General features: G+C 42.5%; 1 protein-coding gene across 3 annotated transcripts in view; it reads left to right on the top strand.

Moving 5' to 3' along the window:
- The window catches only part of mpp7a (MAGUK p55 scaffold protein 7a), a 142000-nt gene that overhangs the window by 101733 nt on the left and 17318 nt on the right, over window positions 1–22949 (top strand). For all 3 annotated transcript variants that reach the window (XM_067577440.1, XM_067577438.1, XM_067577439.1), the window contains 3 exons: window positions 500–564; window positions 16304–16474; window positions 21725–21805. In XM_067577440.1, the coding sequence (XP_067433541.1) occupies window positions 500–564; window positions 16304–16474; window positions 21725–21805 (317 nt within the window). The remainder of the gene's footprint in view (window positions 1–499; window positions 565–16303; window positions 16475–21724; window positions 21806–22949) is intronic.

Raw genomic sequence — 22949 nt, 5'->3', positions numbered from 1 at the left:
ACAATGTCTGGCCCGAAATGAGTAATGACAGAAAATGATAGCGCTGGTACCGATCCACTTTGGACGGCAAGTGGATGGAAAATCGCACATCAGTGTGCGCTCGGACGGCCGCACTTGATGTGCAACACAGAGCTCGGGAGGCTGGGGCAGTTTCTTGGCATCATCCAAGAGCACCCGAGGAGGAAAAATAGACACACATAAAAGAGGGAGGGAGGAGAGCAAAAGAAGAGAACAGCACTCATTTCACAAACATTCAGATTTAAACCTTAAGTTGTGTCAACAGCAAGTGTTATGTTTTTCCTTCACTTCTGCACTCCTTCATCTCCCTTCTTTTCTTTCACCGCACTCTGAAAGAATGAAGCTGGTGGATATTGAAGAGTGGTTTCTCTCTAGCTTTGCAGGGAGTGTTTATTATTCCCCATGCGGTCATGAAAACTGATGGTTTTATTGTACCTTTCTCTTTTCCTCTCTTTCTTTATTCTCCTCTCTCTTCATCCAGGAGATTCGCACTGCGACGACCTGTTGCAACTCTCCCAATCCAGAGGGCATCTAGCCGACGATCATGTAAGCACATATTATCAGCTGTAATAGGTCCTTACAAACCAGGACACAACAACCCAGTGCAACAGGTGTGTGGGCTTGGGAAAGGTGATACAGGGGAAGACATAGTAGCTAACAAACAGTGAAAGTCAAAGATCTTAACCAGGACAACTGCTGAATGATTCATACTCATCTCTGCATTCTGAGGCCACCGCTCGCTGCTGTACGGTTGCACTGCTTCACGCCTGTCATCAGAGGAAGTGTTGTGTCTGGATTTACCTTCCTCCTTATTTTCCCGTCTGCTCCATGTTTCACTCTCTCAGTCTCTCTTTCCTTCTCTTGCCAGATTCTCTTGCCTCTGTCCCCCTCTGTCTTTCCATGTGTTGATGTGGTCTAAGTCATGCAGGGGCTTTAATGGGAGGAAAGAGGAGGTTTGCCCTCTGGAAAAACTCTCCGAGCCTTCACACCTTCCAGCCAAAACACCAGCCAGCCTACCCTTCCTACTCACCTCTCCACATCTCAGAGAGCCTAATGATAGATTAATGATCTGATACTAGACTCACAGATGTGATAGAGGCTCAGTGCTGCTCTGTGGAACACATTTATGTACCTTAATTTGTGAGCGTGTAAAGTAACCCCAACCCTAACCCTAACCCTGGCCAATCTAGCCAGGCCATAGCAGAAATGTGCTATGACAAGCCCGGTTGCAGGCGATCAGGAAATGGGGGGGATTATAGCTAAATTGCCCTTATAAATCAAAGATTGCTGTGTGCCTCATAATTAATACAAAAGACATAAACCAGATTATACAAGAAAAACACTGCTGCAAATATTATTAGGGATGGCATATATACTTTGGTTTTAGGGTGAGGAAAAGAAAATGGGTTTATATTTGCACCAATACAGTGAAAATGAAAGACATCTCTATAGTAAAAGGCAATTCCAAACAGTAGGTGATCTAATGGTGTCAGTAAGGGTCAATGTACTTTATTGTCAAGATTAGAATGACCAAGGCCACTGTTTTATGATTTATGATGCTACTGGTTACAGATTACATTTAAAAAGATTAAATTGAAATGCCAAATTGAAAGTTGAAAATTCGGGACCTCGGATTTGCTTGTGTCTTTTATGGTCACTGATACAAACTGTTGTCAACACTTAAGAAGTGATTAATCAATCAAATCAAATATGAAACTGCTCTCAAAAAGAAGCCAGCAACTGGTCCACGGGAACAGGAACAGCATTTAACAACTTTCAGCCTTCACCTTCTTCACTCTCACCAGTAAGAGATGTAGGTTTGTGAAGTGAGCAGTAGAAGTCTATACAACCCTGGCCTCTTGAGATTAGCTCCCACCTGCTCTGGCTGCTGTGTACACCACAACTGTTTGGACTCTCTGCCGCACCTGACTAGAAAGCTCTGTAAGAGATTCACTGGCATGATGCTTCAGAATGACAAATACATAAATTATGATTTACAAACAGCTGCCACATAGCAATTTGGTTTGTATATGGTGAGCTCCAGTGCACTAACAGAAGGCTATCCAGCTTGCATAATAACTTGCAATATGACTGTGTGTGCCTCCCTGTAAGCATGGAAGAAGAACCCACACTGCCAATAACTGCTGCAGGTCTTATAGAAAATCTGGGCCAGCTGGACCCACATAGACTTTTGTCTGTAGTTTACTGACATCACTTATTTGATGGACAACAAATGTCTTTAAAAAAAGTGAACACTTAAGGCTCTATGTACTCCTAATAGAAGTGCCGATGTCTGCATCAGGGCATCCAACAATTTCTGTACTTTCCAAAACCCACAATCCGACATTCACACCAGGTGTGCAGAGTTGAGAAAGTAAGCAGGGTTTGAACTTCTCTCTCAAGTTCTTTTCATTTTGTTACACAACTATTTCTGTCACTTTTCATGTGTACGAACGAGTGTAAATCTATGAATACCCTCCTGGAGAAACTTTCGGAAAATGTGCACTGTTATCCCCATATTAAACAATTATCATGTCTCTCCCTTCAAGTGTGGTCGCTCAGAAGAGCTATTACTGCCTCCCTGCAGGACTTACTCACTTTGCTTTATCTCTCTGCCTCCTGTCAGTCACACTTATCCTCATATGCATAGCCAGATTTTTTACCCTAATGAGTGCACACAGGTTGTCCTCTGCAATGCACAGATTGACTCCCTCCATGCATTCTGCATATACCAAACACATGAACTCTCAGCAGAAATGGTTTTATAGGTTTGCTCCGGTCTCACAACGACCCTGCTGAACCTAAACCTAGTTCTTATTGCCCATATTTTTCACTGTAGATTACCACTTTGAGACGGACATGTCCATTTGACTACTTGTTTCCCTCAACATGGCGGTGAGCCCTTAATGTAATGTGACTCTTTCAATATGTAGCTCTGAAATAACCAACAGAGCTACGCTGACCACCTCTAAACTTAGCATTAGGCTCTTTTACTTCAGATTCAAGCCCTCGGGTGAATTATGGATGTTGTCATTTCCTGGTTATGTTCAACCACATACTGGCATACATGGTGCAGGATGGCCAAAAATAGCCTGCTAAAAAGTTTTCGACAGACAGTGCTGTACTGTTCCCTTACTATTTCATTTTAATGGCCCAGTTCCTCTTATGACTTATGGGATTTGTAACCCCCCTGTCTATGCACAGAGGGCAGGTGTAAAATGTTGTAGAGTCCTTTGCGGCCCCTACCAAAGGAACATAAGTCTCCTTTTGAGCTCTAGCAATGCTTTCTTCCTAATGTCATACATACCGTAAGGATTAGTTGTGTGTGTGCACTTGCCTTGTGTGTGCAGCAGCAGTAGTAGGAAGTCCCTTGACATGGCCCTCTCAGGACTTGATGAATAACTGGGGAATGATAACAGTTCACTCTCTGTTCACTGTGAGACGTACACACACACACACACATTTTACCGGCGTTCAAAAAAAAAAAACAAAAAAAAAAAACTCAATTAGAGAAAAATGTTGGATCCAGTCGGAGTGTAAGAAATGAGTTGTATGAGTAAAAGTGAAGGGAGTAAAAGAAACTCCAAACTGAAAAGAGGAGATGCAGAAATATAAAGTGGGGTTATGGATGGATGGAGGGAGGAATAGATGGAGAGGGAAACAGTGGAGGGGTCACATTCAGTAGCAGATGTGGCCCTGTGGAGCAGTGGTGGCTGGGTCAGGAGAGATGGAGGGAGACAAAGCTTGGATCTTGGCCCCGCACAAGGCCGGCCTGGCTGGGCCCCGGGGCCATAAACTACAACCTAATTGAAGGATACCGTGGAGACCCCACTGTTACCAAGCGGAGGACAGAGGTGGTGATTGAGGAGGGGGTCCCTTTCTCTCTCTCTCTCTCTCTCTCTTTCTCTCTCTCTCTCTCTCTCTCTCTCTCTTTCCAGTCCGGGAACTCCGTCGGCTGGAACAATATTGGTGTTGGCGAGGGGCTGCGGCGCGCATTGCTTAACCGTGTCCATTTACGCCTAACATTTGCAAGATATAAATAATCCCTTTCCTCACTGTTGCTCTTGCTTCTTTTTGAGAAGGATTCGTCTGTTATGAAACTGATGTTTTAAGTGCCATCAGATGCCCTGTTTAAGCCAATTATTAATCGGCTACAGGGGTTAGATCAGCTATTTTACATTTATAGTGTCAACATGGCCTACCTGCCTCCTCTCTTTTTTACCCCCCCAGCTCCCTTCCATTGATAGCTGGCTCTCCTCCAGCCTCCCCATCTGCTCTCTCTGAACATCCTGACGGCTCTCTGGGCTTTCTTACAGCATGTCTGTTCCTCTGTCTGACATGCAAACCTCTCTGCTGTCTGATTGTTTGGTTTGGTTTGCAGTCTGCCAAACACGTGGACACACTTATCGCTCACCTTGGGGTCTTTCTACATCTCTCTCTATGCATTACAGAGCTATCCCTCTTTCTCCCGCTGCCTCTCCAGTTGAACGACTGAACCATTTCGAAATGGCGCCCGAGATTGGTCTTAAGTGGCCCTGAACCCGGCCCTGTGTTCGATTTATCCGTCCATTTCATTTTTCAACTTAAACGCTTACAGGCAGGGGAGTAGATTTGGAAGCGCAATGGGTGCAGGGGAAAAGTTCCATTATGTTCTCAAAGGTTAGGCCCAGACAACCTGTTCAGAGACCACCCTTAAAGTTTTATAGATCAAGTTGTTATTTTTTCCCCTCACTTTAAAAGTCCCTGCATATTGGTTGATTGTCAGTATAGCAACGCAGAGTTACTGTTAACATTTTATAATATATAAAGTCAGCCTCCTAATGCAGACCAGCTCTCCTCTGTCTTTCATTCACTTCCTTATCCGGACTTTGAATAATCATCTCTACGTTTGAAGGCCAAAAGATGCATGACAAAGATCTCATTCTGTGTCATCTGGAAAATTCCACTGGTCTCATGTTGGTTGTTTAAAAAAGAGAGAGATATAGCGAACAAGAGAGAAAGTGACAGCGTCCAGTTTGTTCAAGGAGAAGGCCATCTGTATGCTGGCTGGCTGTGAGGGTGACATCAGCCCATAACTCAGACCTATTTACAGGGTGCTGACTTGGGGTCATTCCTTTGTCTCTTCCTCCCTCGTAAGGGGATAGCTTAGAGATTATCTAGCAGTCTTGCAGCACTGACAAACTGCTGGATGGTCGACCATGCTTACAGTATAAGCCACGCAACTCCAAAACCAGGTGTAATCCAAAAAGCCCCATACGGCATGTAAAAAAGCAAAGATATCAACAATTTTATGCTTATCTAAAGGGTTGTCTAAAATCACTCAAGCTCCCAACTTAAAAGTCCAACAAACAACCAATAAGTGTCACCGTCCCCCAGGTTAGCCAAACCTATTTGGAAGAGAAAACGAGGACAAGCGGTAAAATTATTACTGAAACAGTCTCTTGTAAACATCCATCACAGTTTACAGACCAACTTTCTTGTCCAACGAGGGATTATAACCAACATTTTGAGTGTACTTTCTTTTGGTTTTACATTCAAATAAATTGCTTTAGATAATCTGGCTAAACTTTTAACTTGTTTACAACCTGTCTGATTGTCAGACTGCTCATGTTTCTTTCCCCTTTAGACTTAGTTGAGATGTTGTCATGTTTCCAAATCTTAAAAATTACATTGATGAGTACAACGCATCAGCCAAAACTATGAAAATAAAACCAAGTTGAAATAAGCAGGAATTATCCTTTAACAAACTATCCACTCATCATTCTCTGTTCGCCATCTATCCTTTCCCTTCATTCCAGCACTACCCTCATCTCACCCTTTCTGTCATCCTCTGTGGTGACTCTTTGGTATGTGGACGACATGTGATATACCCCTAAGCGTGCATCCCTTACCAGGGGGGGGAGTCGGCCATGATGTATCCAGTCAGGCTGGTTAGCTGGCTGATGGTAGACTGGTTGACTGCACGCTGAGAATGTCTGAGAAAGTCTGTGGCCGCAATCCGGGCGGCCATGGCTCCCTGTGCTCACTAAATGATAGGCTTGGCTGCCACCATCACTGCAGGCCTGGCTGTCCACATACAGTATACTCACATCAGAAGCATGACTTCAGCTCATTCTCACTGCTCTCAAAATGTTTCTTTGGGCAGGCGGGTGAAATGCACTCTGAGAAACTCAAAGGGTACACATCCACCTTTTAAGGGTTCTCAGATAGGTCGAGTCCTGTCGATTTACATTCTACAGTGTTATCGCATGGTGTTTCATTAGAATAGGAATGTTGGTGTACAAGGCTGCAATACGAGGCCATTAAGCAATGCGAACCATTCCTATGGCAGATAGGCACCAGATGAAAGCCTTCCAGAGTGTAGTAATGGCAGCACTTGGAAGGATTTTAGATACCTTTATCATTCTCATATTGTCCTTGTTTTTTCCTCTTTCATGTTCCCCTCTGTCTTCCCCCTCCAATTACCTCTCATCCTTCCCAAAATGTGTTTTTAGGTGCTGGTTCAACTTATAATGTCACGTTAAAATGGGAGGAGGGCAACATCAGTAGGAACATTGCCGTGAACACTAACATGTGAAACAAGATGTCAGATAAAGGCAGACACGTTTGGCTCCACACTTCAAAACAATCACCGCTCTCAGGCCTGACGTTTTTCTAGCATGAAACAACCTTTGCAGTGATCAGTCCTGACTGCTGTTTTGGCTAGTCATTAGCTCCGGCTGTGACGCAACATCTCCCTGAGCTGCGGTGTGCTCTGGGAAATGAACACGGTACTGTAAGGCAAGCCCCATACTGTGGTAGAGGGTGTTCTTTATGTTTTTATTTAACCCTGTTTGGCCAAAATGGGAACACGTGAAGGGGAGGAAGCATCTATAAGTGACTCCAAATGTTCAGGGCATCTTAAACTAAACATACACACACATAGACATACACACATACACACAGATTCTGCCTCAGCTACCATTTTAAAACTATCATCTTAGAGCTGTTTGGATGGTACTTCTAAACATCTGGAGTCATTTCAAAAGTTAGCTTAAATGAAAATGAAATGCTTCAATATATAACACATGCCCGTCACTTTAATATTTTGGTATGAACCAATTTTTCGTAGCCCTTTTGAGGCTTTTGAATCTAAATATCTTTCTCTCTGTGAAGTCACAGTGGATGCACCACAGACATGTACCACAGACTGTGTGTCACTAGGTAACGATGTCTATAAATGTCTCTATCAAAACAGAAACAGTAGAAACTTTTAGCATGAATTTAATAGAGCGTGAAAATTCCTTCTTGAAAGTGGAAATAGCAGTTTGACAAAAAGAAAAAAAAATCTTAACTCAAGGTGCAGTTACTGATTTTTTTTTTTTCTGCTTTCAACTGCATCTCATTGTCTTCACCAGCAGATGGAATGTGTTTAGTTGTCATTGAGATGGCTCCATTATCACCACCTGACCTACTGTAAATGTGGAACTTTGGTTACCTGATAAATGGTGGTCATACATGTGATGAGATCAATCGAAACCCTGAACTTAATCCGCTGCTGAAGAGAGTGAGATGCAGGTGAAAGGTTTTGAAAAAGCTAGTAAGTGGACCTTACTAAGTGTAGCCTTTTTTCTTTTTTTTCAAACTAATATAGTAATTTTACTTAGACAAAAGTGATACAAGTAGAGTGATTGATGTATTTGCATAGTAGTAGAGCTGAGCACTTTTCACAAACATTACAAAATGAAATAGTTTCAATTTTGTGTGAAAAATGACTCAACTCACAATGTTTTAATTGTCATAATATTGTGTACTAGTGTACAGTATAACAGAGACACAAAGCAACTTAGACTAGAGTTTAATTTAGGATGTTTTATATTGGCATTTAAGATTTTAACTCTTTTTTTTGTCATTTGTTTGTCTTTTGTTTTGCTTTTCTAAGATGATGTGGCTGTAGAGTTTGGTAGGTGTCCTCTTATTGTCTCATCTCATCTCTCGACGTCCTTTTTTGTAATCCAACACTTTCTCTAACTTTGACTCGATTCCATTCCTTGCTTCTTTTGCTGCTTCTCACAGCTGAGGAAATTGAAGGTACTTCTCGTTTGAAATCCCCCATTGGATAGGACTTTACTGATGGGTCACTTGCTGATAGTGACGCAACACGCAAACTGTAAAACCATTTGTGACTGGTTCCCCCTCATAATATTTGTGTGTAAGGGAAGGTCTACCTCTCTCCTCTGCTCTCCACCCTTCCTGTTTTCATCTGGCCTGTCTTCTCATGTCAAAGCTAATATATCTTAAAGGGGAACTTCAGATGTCATTGTCAATTTCTCCTCTAAAAACTGCAGAGAATTAGCAGATCATTGGCTCTTGCATTGTCTAAAGCCTCATCTTTCACCATCTGACTTGTCATTTTCATTAGAGTGGACATCTTCTGGAGAATCATCCTTTCACATGTACACCTCAAGTAATCTGATGTCTGCCAAATGTACTCATAATACTGAATTATTAATGGACTTCCAAAGAACATTCAAAGCAATGGCCAAGGATGTAGTGGAGAGTAAAACTAAATTCAGTGTATTCTAATCTTTATTTGCAGGATGTTGTTTTTAAGTAGTCAATGGGGCTTGTTCAGAGAAAATTAAAGAATGAAGCTTTTTCTTTAACATCAGTGCCACTACATCAATGGCTATGACTTTGGACAAAGTCAAATATAATTAACTGATTCTCCATGAACACAAATAACACCAAAAACAAATCTGATTTGTCTTTTGTACTGTATATGTATGTTTTATGTGTATTTCTACAGATTTGTCCTTTTACATGTAGCTTCATCTTTCCAGTATACGGTTTAGAGGGTTAGGTGCCTGTGCTTTCATCTCTGACTGTTCTCTTTTAACATGATGTTGTGCCTCTCTTCTGGCTTTTCCTTTCTTTCTCTTCTCATCACCAGAGGACGCTGACTATAGTAGCGGATTCCACCTAGGTGAGAGATGTTGTCTTCTTCTCCTCCTTTTGTCCTCCTCCCTCCCGACGTGGCTGGTTCATCGATGCATTAACTGTGAAGACAGTGGCCAAGACTGTGTTAGACATGTTACCCCTCCATTTATCCTTCCTTGACCTTTAACCCTTCCTTCATAGACCATCTGTTAATAGTCTGTGCTTTGTTGCACTGAGAAATAGTTACATGTTTTTCATAATGTACTGGGTATATTTTTTAAAGCCCAGAGTGATTTTGGTGTAACTGATTCAACTTTGATTCCCATGTTAAAACACAAAGAGTAGTTCTGTAGTGGTACACTAGCCTACAGCGTGCTATTTCTGCTCCCTTGCTGACAGCATGAGTGTATTGGCAGATCATGTGATGGATTTGCAGAATGTAGTAGTTATCCTGTTCTGTCTCTGCTGTGGGTCTGAAGACATCTTTGAGAATGGTTCTGGATGGATTTGGGTTAAAAGGACGGCTTGTTTTCCATGCTTTGTTCTGGAGGTCCGGCCGAGGGCCGGCTTCGTTGATGTGGTCCCGGTCAGACTTAATGACAATTACCGTGGCCCGCTTTGGTTCTGCAACCCTTTCCAGAGAGCTGCTTCCAATTCTCTGTCTTGTACAGAAAATGTTCCCCCATCATGTTTTTATTACCACTGTCATTTTCCCGACAAATCATAAGGTATCGTCCCTCTGCAGGACCACAGGCCGTTCTAGCTGGCTCATACACAACTCCTCTGTACGTCCATCTCTTTCTCTTTCTCTCTCCCCTTCTGTCTATATTCAGATGTCAAGGTCAAGAGGTGAACTGGCCTCAGAAATCTCCTTGCACACTACACCATTTAGACTCCAGATTTCACAGGATATCCAGTGCACACGCAAGTTTATAAATACTAAGTTTGAGCCATGTCTGCCAAGCTCAATCAGGGTCACTTCCCAGTGCTGAACTATGCCAAACACCAGTCCGTTTTTCCACTCCTCTCTGTCCCCTTCAGGCTTGCCCTCACTGTCACCCTGCCTCCTCCATGAGGTCAATGACCTCAGCCTCTCCTTTTCCTCCTCAGTACCCAAACAACATCCAGCACTCTAGCGGGTTAGCAGAATTTCTTGACTCCAGCAGCCCAGAACGAGGTTTAACTGAAATGAGAGAACCTCAGGAGGAGGAGAGAAAAAAATTGTGAGTTATAATAACATCTTCTCTATGAGAGTACTTGCTGCATGGCTTTTCAGCCTGTTGGATGTGGTTGTATGATTTAGAGTTGGCCCGTCCCTAACAGTTTGAAATCCTAGAACTTACAGATGCTTTTGCAATGCTACTGAGGTTGCATGGGGGAAATAAAGGAGGCGGTGGGAGGGGGTAGGCTGTTGTTGTCCTTAGTTTTTGGTTTGTTTTCTCTTCATGCCTCTCTCAGTGATGCAACGTCTGTAGCGACCATTGCCAAAAGCGATCCTCGAGCACTACTCGGGGGCGAGCAGATTCCTGCGCCTAGAGATGCTGCTTGATTTTAGAGCCAGCAGACCAGAGAATGAAGCCCAACATAGGAGGAGGAAAACTGTGTCCCATGGTGCCTTCCCATCAGGCCTTTCTAGAAAGCACTGCTTGGAGACTTCAATTTGCGTCCAACAAAGAGTGGGCTTGACACCCAGTGTGCATTTCAAGAAGATGCACTCAGAGATTATATGTCTTTCCTGCTATCCATTAGAGCTCTTTAACCAGACATTCTATACACCTGCACTGTCATATGGAAGCCAAGACACAGTGACGTTTCACATCTCTATCATAATCCCCAAAAATACCAGAAGTCACACTCTGAATATACAGAAGGAAAGATGGATGGGTGGTGGGCAAGCATGAAGCTCCAAATCAGTTAAAGCTGAACAAATGGGGGCTGGGATATCCATCAGCCCCTCACAATCCAATTACATCCAAGTTATGGAAAAAAGTGGAGAAGTGTTATAAACTGAAATAAAAAACGCTCCAGTTCCAAAATGAGATGAGTTCATCAGGTTGCAGGTTCAATAGTTGTGGATATGGAGGAGCCAATACACTGGATTAGTGTGTTTTTCCCCCAATCTGAGTCCAAACAGAGAGGAACTTCACTTTATAAGATTGCAGTGATATGCATTTTAATGGATATCCAACATTTGGATAAAATCAGAGCAAGGTATATGCACTGGCTTGACAGGTGTGCTTTTATCAGCTTTAGCAACCAACCATTCCAGTTGTTTAAAGAGTTGGAAAAGAGACATGGAATTTCCTTCACTGTGGCTTTGTTGTAGAGCATCTTCTCTGTCTGAACATCAGACTGATGAGACAAACAGGAAAGCAGGCATTTAGCCTCAGTACTCTTGGCACTTAGAGGCCCCTTTTGGCATGTTGATAGCGGCTTCAAGGACTCCAGTAGAAGCAGAAGTACTTCTGTGTGCGTGTGTGAGTGTTTTTTTTTTTTTTTTGCCAACACATAAGGCATCAGGCATCGTTTTGAGACGAGACATTCCTGAGCCCAAAGAGCTGTGGGATAAGACGGAGGGGAAAAACAAATAGCACTCGACACAAATGGACCTCTTGCAGCCAAAGGTCTAGAGCACTATTCCACCGTATAAGCCTGTAACAATTGGGTTGGGTACCACTTTCCAAATGCTTTGTGCGGGGGCAGTGGAAACTACTCCCAGAATGTGTTCTCCCCAGATATTACTCTAATGAGTTCACCACCGTGGACTGTTACACGTACATACTTCAAATGTCACACCAACAAACTTTCTCTTTTCCTTCCATTGTGTTTCATTGGGAGAAGAGTGACGTACATCAGTTCAGCTGCAGTTAAACTGATATTTGCTTGTTAACATCCCTAAACGTTGGGTCACATACTATATGTGTATGCTGCTGAGATCTTGTACCAAAAACAGTTAGACACTTCATACAATCAAATATCCTAACATCAGCCACGGAGCACACTTTATGACTGAACTATAACCATTTTCACAGATGCCTGTTAGCATTTGTAGGAGAGAGATGGGAGTATTTGAAGGACACACACTTCTCAGTCTGGATATGTCAACTTCCTTCTTTTCCCTTGCTATCCTTCCAGCATCCTCCTCTTCTTTCCTCTCCTCTCCTCTCCTCTCCTCTTCCGATTCGTCTCGCGATTGCTTTTCCGATTCCTCTCCTCTAGTGATCCCTCTCCTGACTCCTCTCCTGTCTTTTCCTGATTACTCTCCTCTCCTGATTCCTCTCCTTTCCGGATTCCTCTACCGTCCTCTTCAGATTCCTTTCCTCTCCTAATTCCAATCCTCTTCTGATTCCTCTCCTTTCCTGATTCCTATCCTCCTCTTCCTTCTTGAATCCTCCAGCTGCATTTTACAGTCCATGATGTTGGCCCACAGTGACACCGTTCGACATCTGTCTTCACAGTAATGTCAAAACTCCAGAAATCCAAGCATATTTGGCCATGAAAGTCTAGCATGTTTCCCTGTATTATGCAAGAAAAGCAAATTGGTGATAAATCAAGCAGAGCAGTTCTTCCGTCAACCCCAGGCTTTTGTATTTTTGTCATTATGACCAGCAACACACTTCCTTTTATTCACTGTTGGGGTAATAATGGCTGACAGTGTGGAAAGCGTACTCCTCCTCGCTAGTTGCCTACCATGCGCCTTCCTCATCCCTTCCAAGCGAGCCAGTAATGGGCACGCATAATGAGGCCGAGAGAGCCGGTAATGCTTCCCACATTTGGTGCCCACGAACGGGACTAAGTGTTACAGCGTTAAACCGCAGCGTGCGGCATGGAGCCGAGAGTGCAATGCTCACTTAATCCCCAGCTGCCATGCCTGGTTAATTCCATAGATGTCGTCTCCATTAGTCTTGAGGAGAGAGGGCCCCCTGCGGCAGAGCCAGGATGGCACTGGAGCTGTCAGCAGAGTCTCCTGTAGTTAGGCCTACACGTCGGCCCTCACTGCGCCGGGGCCTTGCAACAGGTGGTTTCACTATGAGCCTTTTCCTCTTAGCTTCACTGCACTTTTCTCTCTCCCCCTCTACACAAAATGAAGTTTGATTGGAGGGAAAATGGCAGTCTTTTTTCTTTCTTCTCTGTGTTGTCATCGTGCTGATCGCCTACGCGTGACGTCTGGAAGACCTGATGCTTGTATTGTTCTCAGGCTTCTCCTCTTTCAGACACGCATTGGCAAATGCATGACTTGAGTCTTTTTGAGTCATCTGTTTTTTTTTTTTTTTAATTTTTCTAGGAACATTTGTCTTATTGCCCTGACCTTTTTTTTTTTTTCTTTTACAGTTGTGGCCATTTCTTTTACAGGTGTGGGGTAGTAGCATTTCACAGGATGTTAGTGTCCGAGTGGGCAGTTTGTATTCACAGTTTGCAGAGGCCTCCAGGCGCTTTCTTTACGCACATGCTGAATTTCCTACGTGGCTGTAAGATATTATCACACTGGAAAATGGGCTTGCAGGACTACTGGCGACTTCCAAGCAATTGTGTGTTCATGTCTGTGTGTGTGTGTGTGTGTGTGTGTGTGTATGTGTGTGTGTGCATAGTCACTGCTTGTGTTTACACTGCATCAAATATGCTCATCTTTTTTTCCTCCACTTTTTTCATGTTTCTGTTTTACTGAAAAAGCTTTCAATTGAAGTGTCTGTGTGTGTGTTTGTGTGAGAGGGAGAGCAAGTGAAAAAGTGTGCGCATGCGTACACGCAAGTTTTCAGTTGCAGTTCTGGCGATTACCCAGTCACGGCCTGGTGCACACCATTAGGAGGTGCGTGTGTGGGTGGGTCGGGGACTTAAGCAAGGAAACTTTAACTCCATACCCCAAGACACACAACGCTCTTTTGCAGAAAAACACATCAGTACACTGCCACTACTCAGTTCTCATTCCAGGCAAATTCAAAGCAGAACTATTGTCAACAAATTTGATTTGACCTGTCACACTATTAAAAAGATATTGGATCTTTGTGCTGCACATATCATACATTCCTTTTCTAACAGTAACCTTTATACTTGGATCATCTTGTGACAAACATGTTGGTTTTCCAACATAACTGATGCTTTTTATGCCAAACAGGCCGACTTCCTTTGTTTCAACAGAGCCTGAATCATTTCTTAATTCTGGATCTAATTAATTTCCATCCTTCTGTCATTCTCCATCAGTACTGAAGGTGAGGGATGGTACTGCTCACCACTGCATGAGGCTTTAATTTATTTACCCTCAGGCAGCGCTCAGGGAAAAGAAGAGAATTCTCTCCATTATTTGGATAGAGCTGTCTAGGAGGGTTTAAGTGATTTTGAGGGGCACAAGATTACTTAGCCCCCCCCCCCTCAGCTGAGGGATGGCAATTTATATTAACTGTTGAGACTTGTAACAAAACCCTGTGCACCTGTCTACCTAGAGGTTTGCCTTACCCTGAGCCAATGAGGTGGCAGCCTGTCAGACCCCAAGACAGATAGAATTAATGACTTTTATAGTATTAGTTAAGCCTAATTAGCCAGTTGTGTGTTTACATTGGGATAAATGACTGACCAAAGTGGGGTTTTCGGGGATGAACTTTCAGAAAATTGACCGCTCGTTTTCAACAGGATATCATTAAGATTGTAGTCTTAATGTTTATTCTAATGATGTCAAACCTTGTGGATATTGGTTGCAGTTTGATTTCTCTACAGGAGAAATGCAGATGAGCGGTGTATGTTTTCCACTGTGTGGCGGAGGTAATGCTCCCTCGGTGGGGGGAGGGGGGGGGTGCTGAATGAGTAGATTAACCACAGGAGAAATGGCACAGACAACGTTAGCCACAACTTGCCCACAGTGGAACAAAGTCTGCCCTAAATGTTCAGTGTAATACTATATTCAGTACACTGGCGCGTGTGGATACTCGTATACACAGGCTCATGCAAAAACATTATTCTTCTGCTCCAGTGACTTACAGTGTGTTTCATTTGTTACTCAGCATAGGTCCATAGCTCCATCCCTTATTAAGGGACTGTTTGGAAAAGAACAAGCCGAGAAGAATGCAGACTCTTTTCTCTTTGCTGCATGTCTGCACAGCCCCACAGTGGTTTGAAAATGTTGTGGAAAATATTAAGGGGGTGGGTATCAGGGATTGTTTCAACTCCTGATTTTCCTCTCAGTCCATAATTTTCATGCTACTTTAATCTTACATCTTCTTGCATCATATTTCTGAGTTCATTAATTATTGATTAAAAGCTGAAATAATGAACGAGAAGGCTGAAAACAACCCATGAGCAAACACAGAACTAGGATAGTGGACATCCTGGGTTCTGGAGATTTACTACTTTTTAGGTTTAAGCAACATCTGTCATAAATATGAAACTGTGGTCCTCAAATTAGGGGGAAAATATTCTTTTTGATACTGTTGTAGATCATAAGATCAAGGCGTACTTACTCTTGGATTGGTATATTAAGAAGCCTTTGTAGCGGCAATCTGAGGACATAGCGCACACCATAAACCAATCAGAGATGATGTAAAGTGACCCACACGCACAGGACAAGGCAGCCAGCCAACCAAAGAACACTAAATGACACACACATACATAGGCGTTGCACACACACAGACCTCACTAATATCTGAGATTGTAACCTGAATGAATTGCAAATCATAGCCTGACAGTTATGTGAACAATCGTTAACAAACTAGCACTAAATTCACATGCTGTAACAGTGAATTATATTGAAAGAATATCTTGTTTCTTTCGCTTCTCATTATGAACTCCCAGCAGAAATCTGGCTTCTGAAGTCACAAGATTCCAAAGGTACCAGACAAATATAAAACAAGCGTGAGTCACTCTTAGCTTGATTAAAAAGGAAATACAGCCGCTGAGAAAACATCTAGTAATGTTTTGTGTAGCTTTTCACAAATGTAAAAAGCCCTAAAACCTCACCACAGTCTTCAAGAGATGTGTGTATGCATACGAGAAGAAAATTAAAACCCATTACATGTCACCAGGGGAAAATCTGAATCAAGCGTTTTAGTGCAATATTCAGGGAAACTGTTTGGCTGCGTGCTGCGTTGTCGTTTTTTCACCTACAGCAAAGATAGCTGTCATAAAACTGAGCTGCACAATGCAATATGAGGTATTGGACATCGAGCTGTGGAGGTGTTTGCCAAGACACTGAAATGACCATAAATCGAAGTGCACAGCTGCGGTCCTATATGTACATACAGTTGCATTGGAATTTCAACACCCTCATAGACATACACACAGACACAAACATATTTTTCTTTTTGTATCTTGTAGATTAATGCGTTTCTTTCTTTCTGTCTCCTCTCCCTTCCTTTTTTGTTTCATCCTGAACCTCCAGCTGGGTTCAGGAGAAGCTTCCGTCTCAGCAGGAGAGACAAGAAGACCAACAAGTCCATGTACGAGTGTAAGAAGAGCGAAATGTATGATATGGCTGACGTGCCCACATACGAGGAGGTCACCATGTACCGAAGGCAGAGTGGAGCTAAACACAGGCTGGTGATCCTAGTGGGTGAGTAGCGAGCTGGACGCCGAACACTTTATCAAAAAAATGACACTCTGATATCACTGCTTACCTCACACATTGCACTGTTTTTGAGTCAAGTGCTGTTAAACTTGGCACCGAAGACGCCATAGATTTTAATAAAAATCCTCTCCTGCCTTTATGGTGACACATACAGCTCACAGAAACGACTGTGACTCAGAGTTTTGCAGCTCCAGAAGTCCCGGGTGGCCTGGCCTTGCCCTCCCACGACCCCCAGCCCAGAAATGAGCCTCCCAAAGCGGGGACTCACCCGCAGTCATCCTGGGCCATTCATTTAGACTTTTAGCACTCAGTGGAATCGACAGAGCAGACCTCATATTAATCAGTCGTATTTAATACTTTCATTTAAGGCGCCTCACTCTCAATGTCCTTTCAATTTTTCTAGCCGATGGAATTGTTAACACTTGCCTCGAGGAGCGGGTGTTACAAAGCCCTCCAAAGAGCTTTATAACGTGCCAAGGTCTTGAAATGAATTTAGTGGTTTCTCATTCTGTATTTGTGGTTGGAGGACGAGTGTTGCCAGTGGAACAATATTCTAAGCCAGGTGCAACAGTAAAGACTTAAATCTTTCTCAGGACCAACTGTACCATCAGTGAGCTCTAGCCTTTTCCACATTTTCCTTTTTAGGTTTGTTACTTGTAACAAAAAATGACAAGAATGTCCCAGGCACAGATGGAACAAAACATTCCCAAAATTTTCAGTGTGATTCCTTCCAATCGATTTCCATTCATCAAGGCAAGAGATGCACTCAAGGAATGAGAACTCAAATCTGTTCCAGTCTTCATCTTCTATTTTAGATGTCCTGACAGCAGTTTTTAAACATTCGTGAGGTTAATCTAGAAATGAACACCACTGGCAACAAGGGTACACTCTTTTTCTTTTCTTTTTTTTTTTTTTTTAATCTTACGCATGCTCTCTCCAGAGTTGTGCTCCAAGCCTGATTGACTAGGCCTTGGCTCACTTAAATACACCACACAGAGCATGGACTTCATCAGGCATGTTGCTAATTAGCAAACCCATTTTGCTGCCAGCATGTCACAGCCTTACACAAAGGATTCTGAACTTCTCCTACCCGTCATGCTAATGTAAATATTTTCAATTAACTTCCATAATTTGGAGGACAACCTATGGACAATTTCACACGTAATGAAGCGGAGGGCCAAGGAAAGATCTGCTTTATGTTTCTCTGCCTGCTTCTCTGCTCCCTCTTCTCCCCAGAGACTCTTGATTTTTCTTATTAGAAATCTTTTCTCTCTAACTCCTTTTAGTCAGGGGTCAGACACTTCATTCCTTAATGTATCACTTGAGGAAATTGCTTTTTAGCTATAGTATCTGCCCTTTTATTTAATCCATAAAAGCAGCTTGTATTGTTTAGATTCCTGGCTGCAAATTTTCATGCAACTTCCCCAAGCAGAGGTAAAGTTGGCATGTAATGTAGGACTTCCAGACACAAACGGACACAACCCTCCGTCCCTGACTTGCTCTCAGCCCTGCACTTTTTCCACTCTGCTCCAGCACGACACTTCCCCCCCCCCCCCCCCAACTATTTTCATATCAAACATCTCCCTACTCCCAAAAGCTTTTTAGGAATGCCTCAAGGCACTTTTTCATTCATGTGGTCACTCAGGTCAGCAGTACCCACTAATGAATGACCCCGCTGCTCAACTCCTGCATTTAAATGGAGTGCAGAGTCTGAGATCCGTTTCAAAGATCAAGATGCTTATCTGGGTTTTTGTACAGTTAAAATCAGACAGCCAATGAAAATATATTTTTATATACTGTATGCATAGTTTGACTAAACCACTGCTGGTTTTGAAAGAAATCTGATTATTTAACCTGACAAAATGGTGTGTTGATTTCCACATTTCCTTGTAACTTGACACACTGAACTAAGATTTTGATGAATTGAAAGTTTTTATGTTGAGGTTTAGCCCTAACATATTTCAAATACACTGATGCTTAAGTGGATATTTATGTGTGATCCAAATATATAAAATTGGAACTCTATTTTAAGACTTTGCCCTGTTGAAAACGAAGTAGCAGTGCATTGTAAATGATCTGTGGTTCCTACATTGCACCACTGTCGTCTTTTAAATGTGGTAGCAGCGAAGCCAGTGCTGTGAGTAGTGTTATAATACTCCCTGCTCTGGATGTGTGGCAGGCTGGGAGGTTTGAGGTTGGGTCGAGGCTCGGGGGCCCGGAGCCGGGCCTTGTCGGGCCTGGCCTCAGCCTCTCGGCGCAAGCTGCATGCGATGTGCTCTGCTTTTGGCCTGGAAGTTATTAAGCTTGCGATATTAAAGGCGGCGTATCTAATGAGTGTGGTAATGAAGTCTGACACTTTTACTGGCACAGCAATCTGCAAGGCCAGAAGTACCACGAGAGGGCCAGCGAGAGAGTCCGACGGAGGGAGAGAAAAACACATAAACACAATGTAAATACGCAGCTTAGTCCAGAAAAGTTGGGAGAGTTATGCCGCTTTTTATTGTGGTGTTCAGATTTATAATGTTGCTGTTGTATTAGGGCATTGTTAAAAACAAACAATGCACAAAGAGGTGGCGTATTTAAGGTCAGACGGTGGAACGGGAGCACAGGGCACTGCTTCTGCTTGTAAAAGACCTGGTGGTGGGCCTGTTGGGCCCCCTTGGCAGGCGGTGGTACAGCTGGAATGAGCTTTAATCGCCGTCTGAGGTATTCTGAAGAAGGCCTTCTGCCATGCATCATTGATATCGCAAGTGGCAAGCAAGGGAGCGATGTACAAGGTGAAAATGGTTTTATGAGCATGCAGAAGTTGGGCCGTTAGTCATACCGAGAGTAGCACAAATGGCTCTGTCGGTCCCATGTGCACGGGCCCTGATATCCACACTCAGATTCAAGCAAACAAGCTTGTGTGGAGGTTCCTGTCTGCACCACTGTGATAGGGCTCATAAAAGAGCCTCTATTACCACGGTCTGCCACCTTCAGCACCTACAACAACATTGATCCACAGCCTTGTTCAAACAGCACAGCTGCATTCCTCGCGCGCTCCCGAAACAAATTCAAAATGAACTCCATTTCCTCATCTTAATAAATCACCCGAGCCCTCAACCCCCAGGTTCTGTGACTTTTTTTTCCCCCTTACTGAAAAACTCTGCCCAGTTAAGATTGATTGCTGTCATTGCTTGGCCATGTGCTTGTTTATGTGAGACGGCAACCACAGAATGCCTCGTGCCGACGGCCCCAAAGAGAATCGGGGTATTTTTCTCTATTTTCTTTTTTTTTTTTTTTCACTTTTTGAATTCGCAGTACAGTGTGTGAGTGCACTGAGGAAACAGGTTTTATCACTTACAGCAGTCGCACAATAGGACCCAAACCATGTGTTGCTGGGTGCAGAGGGAAAGGGAAAGCGTGGGGTGTGAATTTGTCTGTCTGCAAAGGCTGCCAGTGTTCAGAGATTATGCTTAAAAGGGCCTTGTTGTCCACACCTATTTATCAGGTTGTGGATCACAAATCTGTCCCGCTTCACACCACATGAAATGTAGACGAACAGCGCAGATAGCATGAGAGGAAACAGGGGCACTCTTTCTCTAAAAAATACAGAGCTTGTGTTTTTCAACATTTTTTTTCTCTCTCTCTTTATCCCTCTCCCTGTCTTTCCACCTAATCCGCATCGCTGAGTGAACTCATTGTCCGTTTGTTTTAGAGGAGCGACCTGCTAAACACATTTGCCTGGAGAAATGAATTTCCAATAGGATTTGATGCGATTGTAGTGCCTGCCCAGAACGTTAGGCATGCGAAGAATCTCGAGCCCAGATCAAGCTCTGTCTCTAACTGTCCACACACTGCAGAGCTGTGCTAAAACACTGAAAGGCCCAGCCGTGCACTTGTAACTCCAAAACCAGTCTGTTAGAAGACACTGATGCCAGTTGGTTCAAATTAGGATGATGTAGCACCCTGGTAACAACCACCAAAACACTGGAGAATGTCTCCCAAGTAAAAGATACTTCCACCAAACCAAAATCAGGTTCCAAGAATAAAAATTACATTTTTTTAATCTGTGCTAGCTGCATTTGAAAAAATAAAATAGGAATATATTATATGTTTGTGATATCTGTTCAAAATAGTTTCCAAACTGCCATATTTTTTTTTTCTTAATATTAAAATTAAATGAATTTGCTCAGTTTGATTAACTTTGACATCTCCAAATGCTGGCTGCCTATTAAATCTCATCTTTTGTAGTTACAGTTGCACTAATAGTCACTAGTCTCTCCTTCCTTCTCCTCTCCCACTCATCCTTACCTTCACTGTATACCTACTATATATTAGAGTTTTATTATTCTGCCAAACTGCAATGAGAGATGACTGTAACTGTAGAATTCCTGCTGTTTCATCACATTAAAAGCCTTAATCAATTCTCTTTGCCTGAAAGGCTTCTACTGGGTTGATTGTGTTTTAATAGTGTATGAAATTAATTTCACACCGTGGTAAATTGGGTTCATAATATTATGAAAAAAAATAACCACTGAATTTCTCACTTTCTTCAAGAACAAACAAACGACACAAGTAATCTAAACATGGTCATTGTAACAGAAAAGCTGAGAAAAGTTGAATGCATGATTTAATTTTGTGTAAACGGGCACTCCAGCTATTGAACACATCAAATTCACTCAAATTTACTCATTACGAGGCGCACGACCCAGTCTGTGAAAATAAATAATTGTGTAATGTCTTCTGAACTTTTCTGAAGTCTGAAACTCTGATGATGTCATATTCTCTTGGGCTTGAAGGCTTCAGATTTGAAACTGAAAGTCTGCATTATAAATTGGGAGCATGGAGTTTAAAATCCGTGGGTATTTACTAGACAAGGAGAGACTGAGAGGCACTATCGAGTTGCATGTAGGATCCTGTGTTTTTGGAGCTTGACCCGTACTAGTAGATAGAAGTCAGAATATGCCGGTCTCTGCAACTTCAATTAATTTTTTTCTCTTCTTTTTTGAGTCTCTTTTTTGACTCTTTTGAGTCCTCCAACTTTATGAAAGTGCAATACTAAATCAATGGAGTGCACCTTTTAATTCATTGATAATATTGATAATTTTGATATTGCATGATCTGTTAAAAATGCTGCTTTAATTCTTTTTAATTACACCTATGCTTTTCTTACTCTGATGTCAAAATGTCTGCACAATTTCATTCCCAGTAACACCATCACATCCTTTTCATTATGCATTTGTGATTGTGCAGGACCCACCGGAGTTGGTCTGAATGAGCTTAAGAGGAAACTGTTGATCTCTGACCCCCAACACTTCAGCGTCACCATCCCACGTAAGTTCACTCTATTCTACTTACTGAGGTCAGGTCAAATCCAACATTAACTGAGCGTCTCTCAGTAGATTCAATTTGTCTTTCAACCCTTTCCTCTCTATGTTTTTCTTCTTTCTTATCTGTGTGTTTGTCTGTGTGTATTTGTGAATGTATGTTTTATACATCATGTCCCCCGTGAGCCTTTTACCAGACCACTGTTTCAGTTCTGCTATTTATTGACAAATAGCTTTTAAAGGGAATGAAGACAAACGGCTTCCCCCTCATGCTGCATTTGCACCAGCTGAATTGTACCAGCTAATATGGTGATCCTGATAAACAAGCTGTTTAACCTACAATGAAAAAGATTTTAAATTATACTGCATGGTTGTCCTACAAAATTTATTTGGGATACATTTTGCATAACATTTACAGCACAAAACAAGAAGTTTCTACTTTTAAATCATGTAAAGTCAGTCAGGGAATGAGATTAACCCACCAAACTACTAATTTGCCAGTTTATACTTTTATTCTAAATTTTATAGACATTTTTAAATCTGGTTTCTTTTTGCTGAAGAAAAAGGTAAAAATGTTGGTGTAGAAACTTTTATCAACAAGCTTTATGTTCTGTATTCCGTAAGTGGAGCAATTGTTCTCTTGGTAAAAACAAACAATTCTGACTGTAAATAACCCCTCGGTATAACTGATGTACCAAGAGCTGTAAACATCTTGAATAATAACTAATAAACATCTACAGGACTTTCAGTTTATATGTTTAAGTCACCTGTTGATGAGCTGCTGATCTCTGGAGGAAGGACCCTCCATAAACATTAATTAACTGACACTACTAAACTGTGTTGTCATGGGGACATGTTGCCTCCCTCTTTACTCTTCTGAATCCACTTACACCCAAGAAGCGCAGAAATGTAAGCCTTAAGATACCAGATTAAATTGCGAGTACAGAGCTCCCTGGTACACCCTGTGACTGCTTAGCAACAAATCAAAGTAATCACTTTAGGTGAAGGATGTTTACCTTACTTGTTTCAGTTAAGTTTTCACATTGTGTTAGAGTGCTTGTACTGTTTGAGTGATGAAAGTCCCATCTGGAGACACACACACACACACACACACACACACACACAGAGTAACTGTGGCAGTGAGTGACACC

Source organism: Thunnus thynnus, chromosome 21, assembly GCF_963924715.1.
Source record: "Thunnus thynnus chromosome 21, fThuThy2.1, whole genome shotgun sequence".
NCBI classification, from domain to species: domain Eukaryota; kingdom Metazoa; phylum Chordata; class Actinopteri; order Scombriformes; family Scombridae; genus Thunnus; species Thunnus thynnus.
The sequence above is the reverse complement of the archived record's forward strand: the minus strand, read 5'-3'. Positions and strand labels throughout refer to the sequence as shown.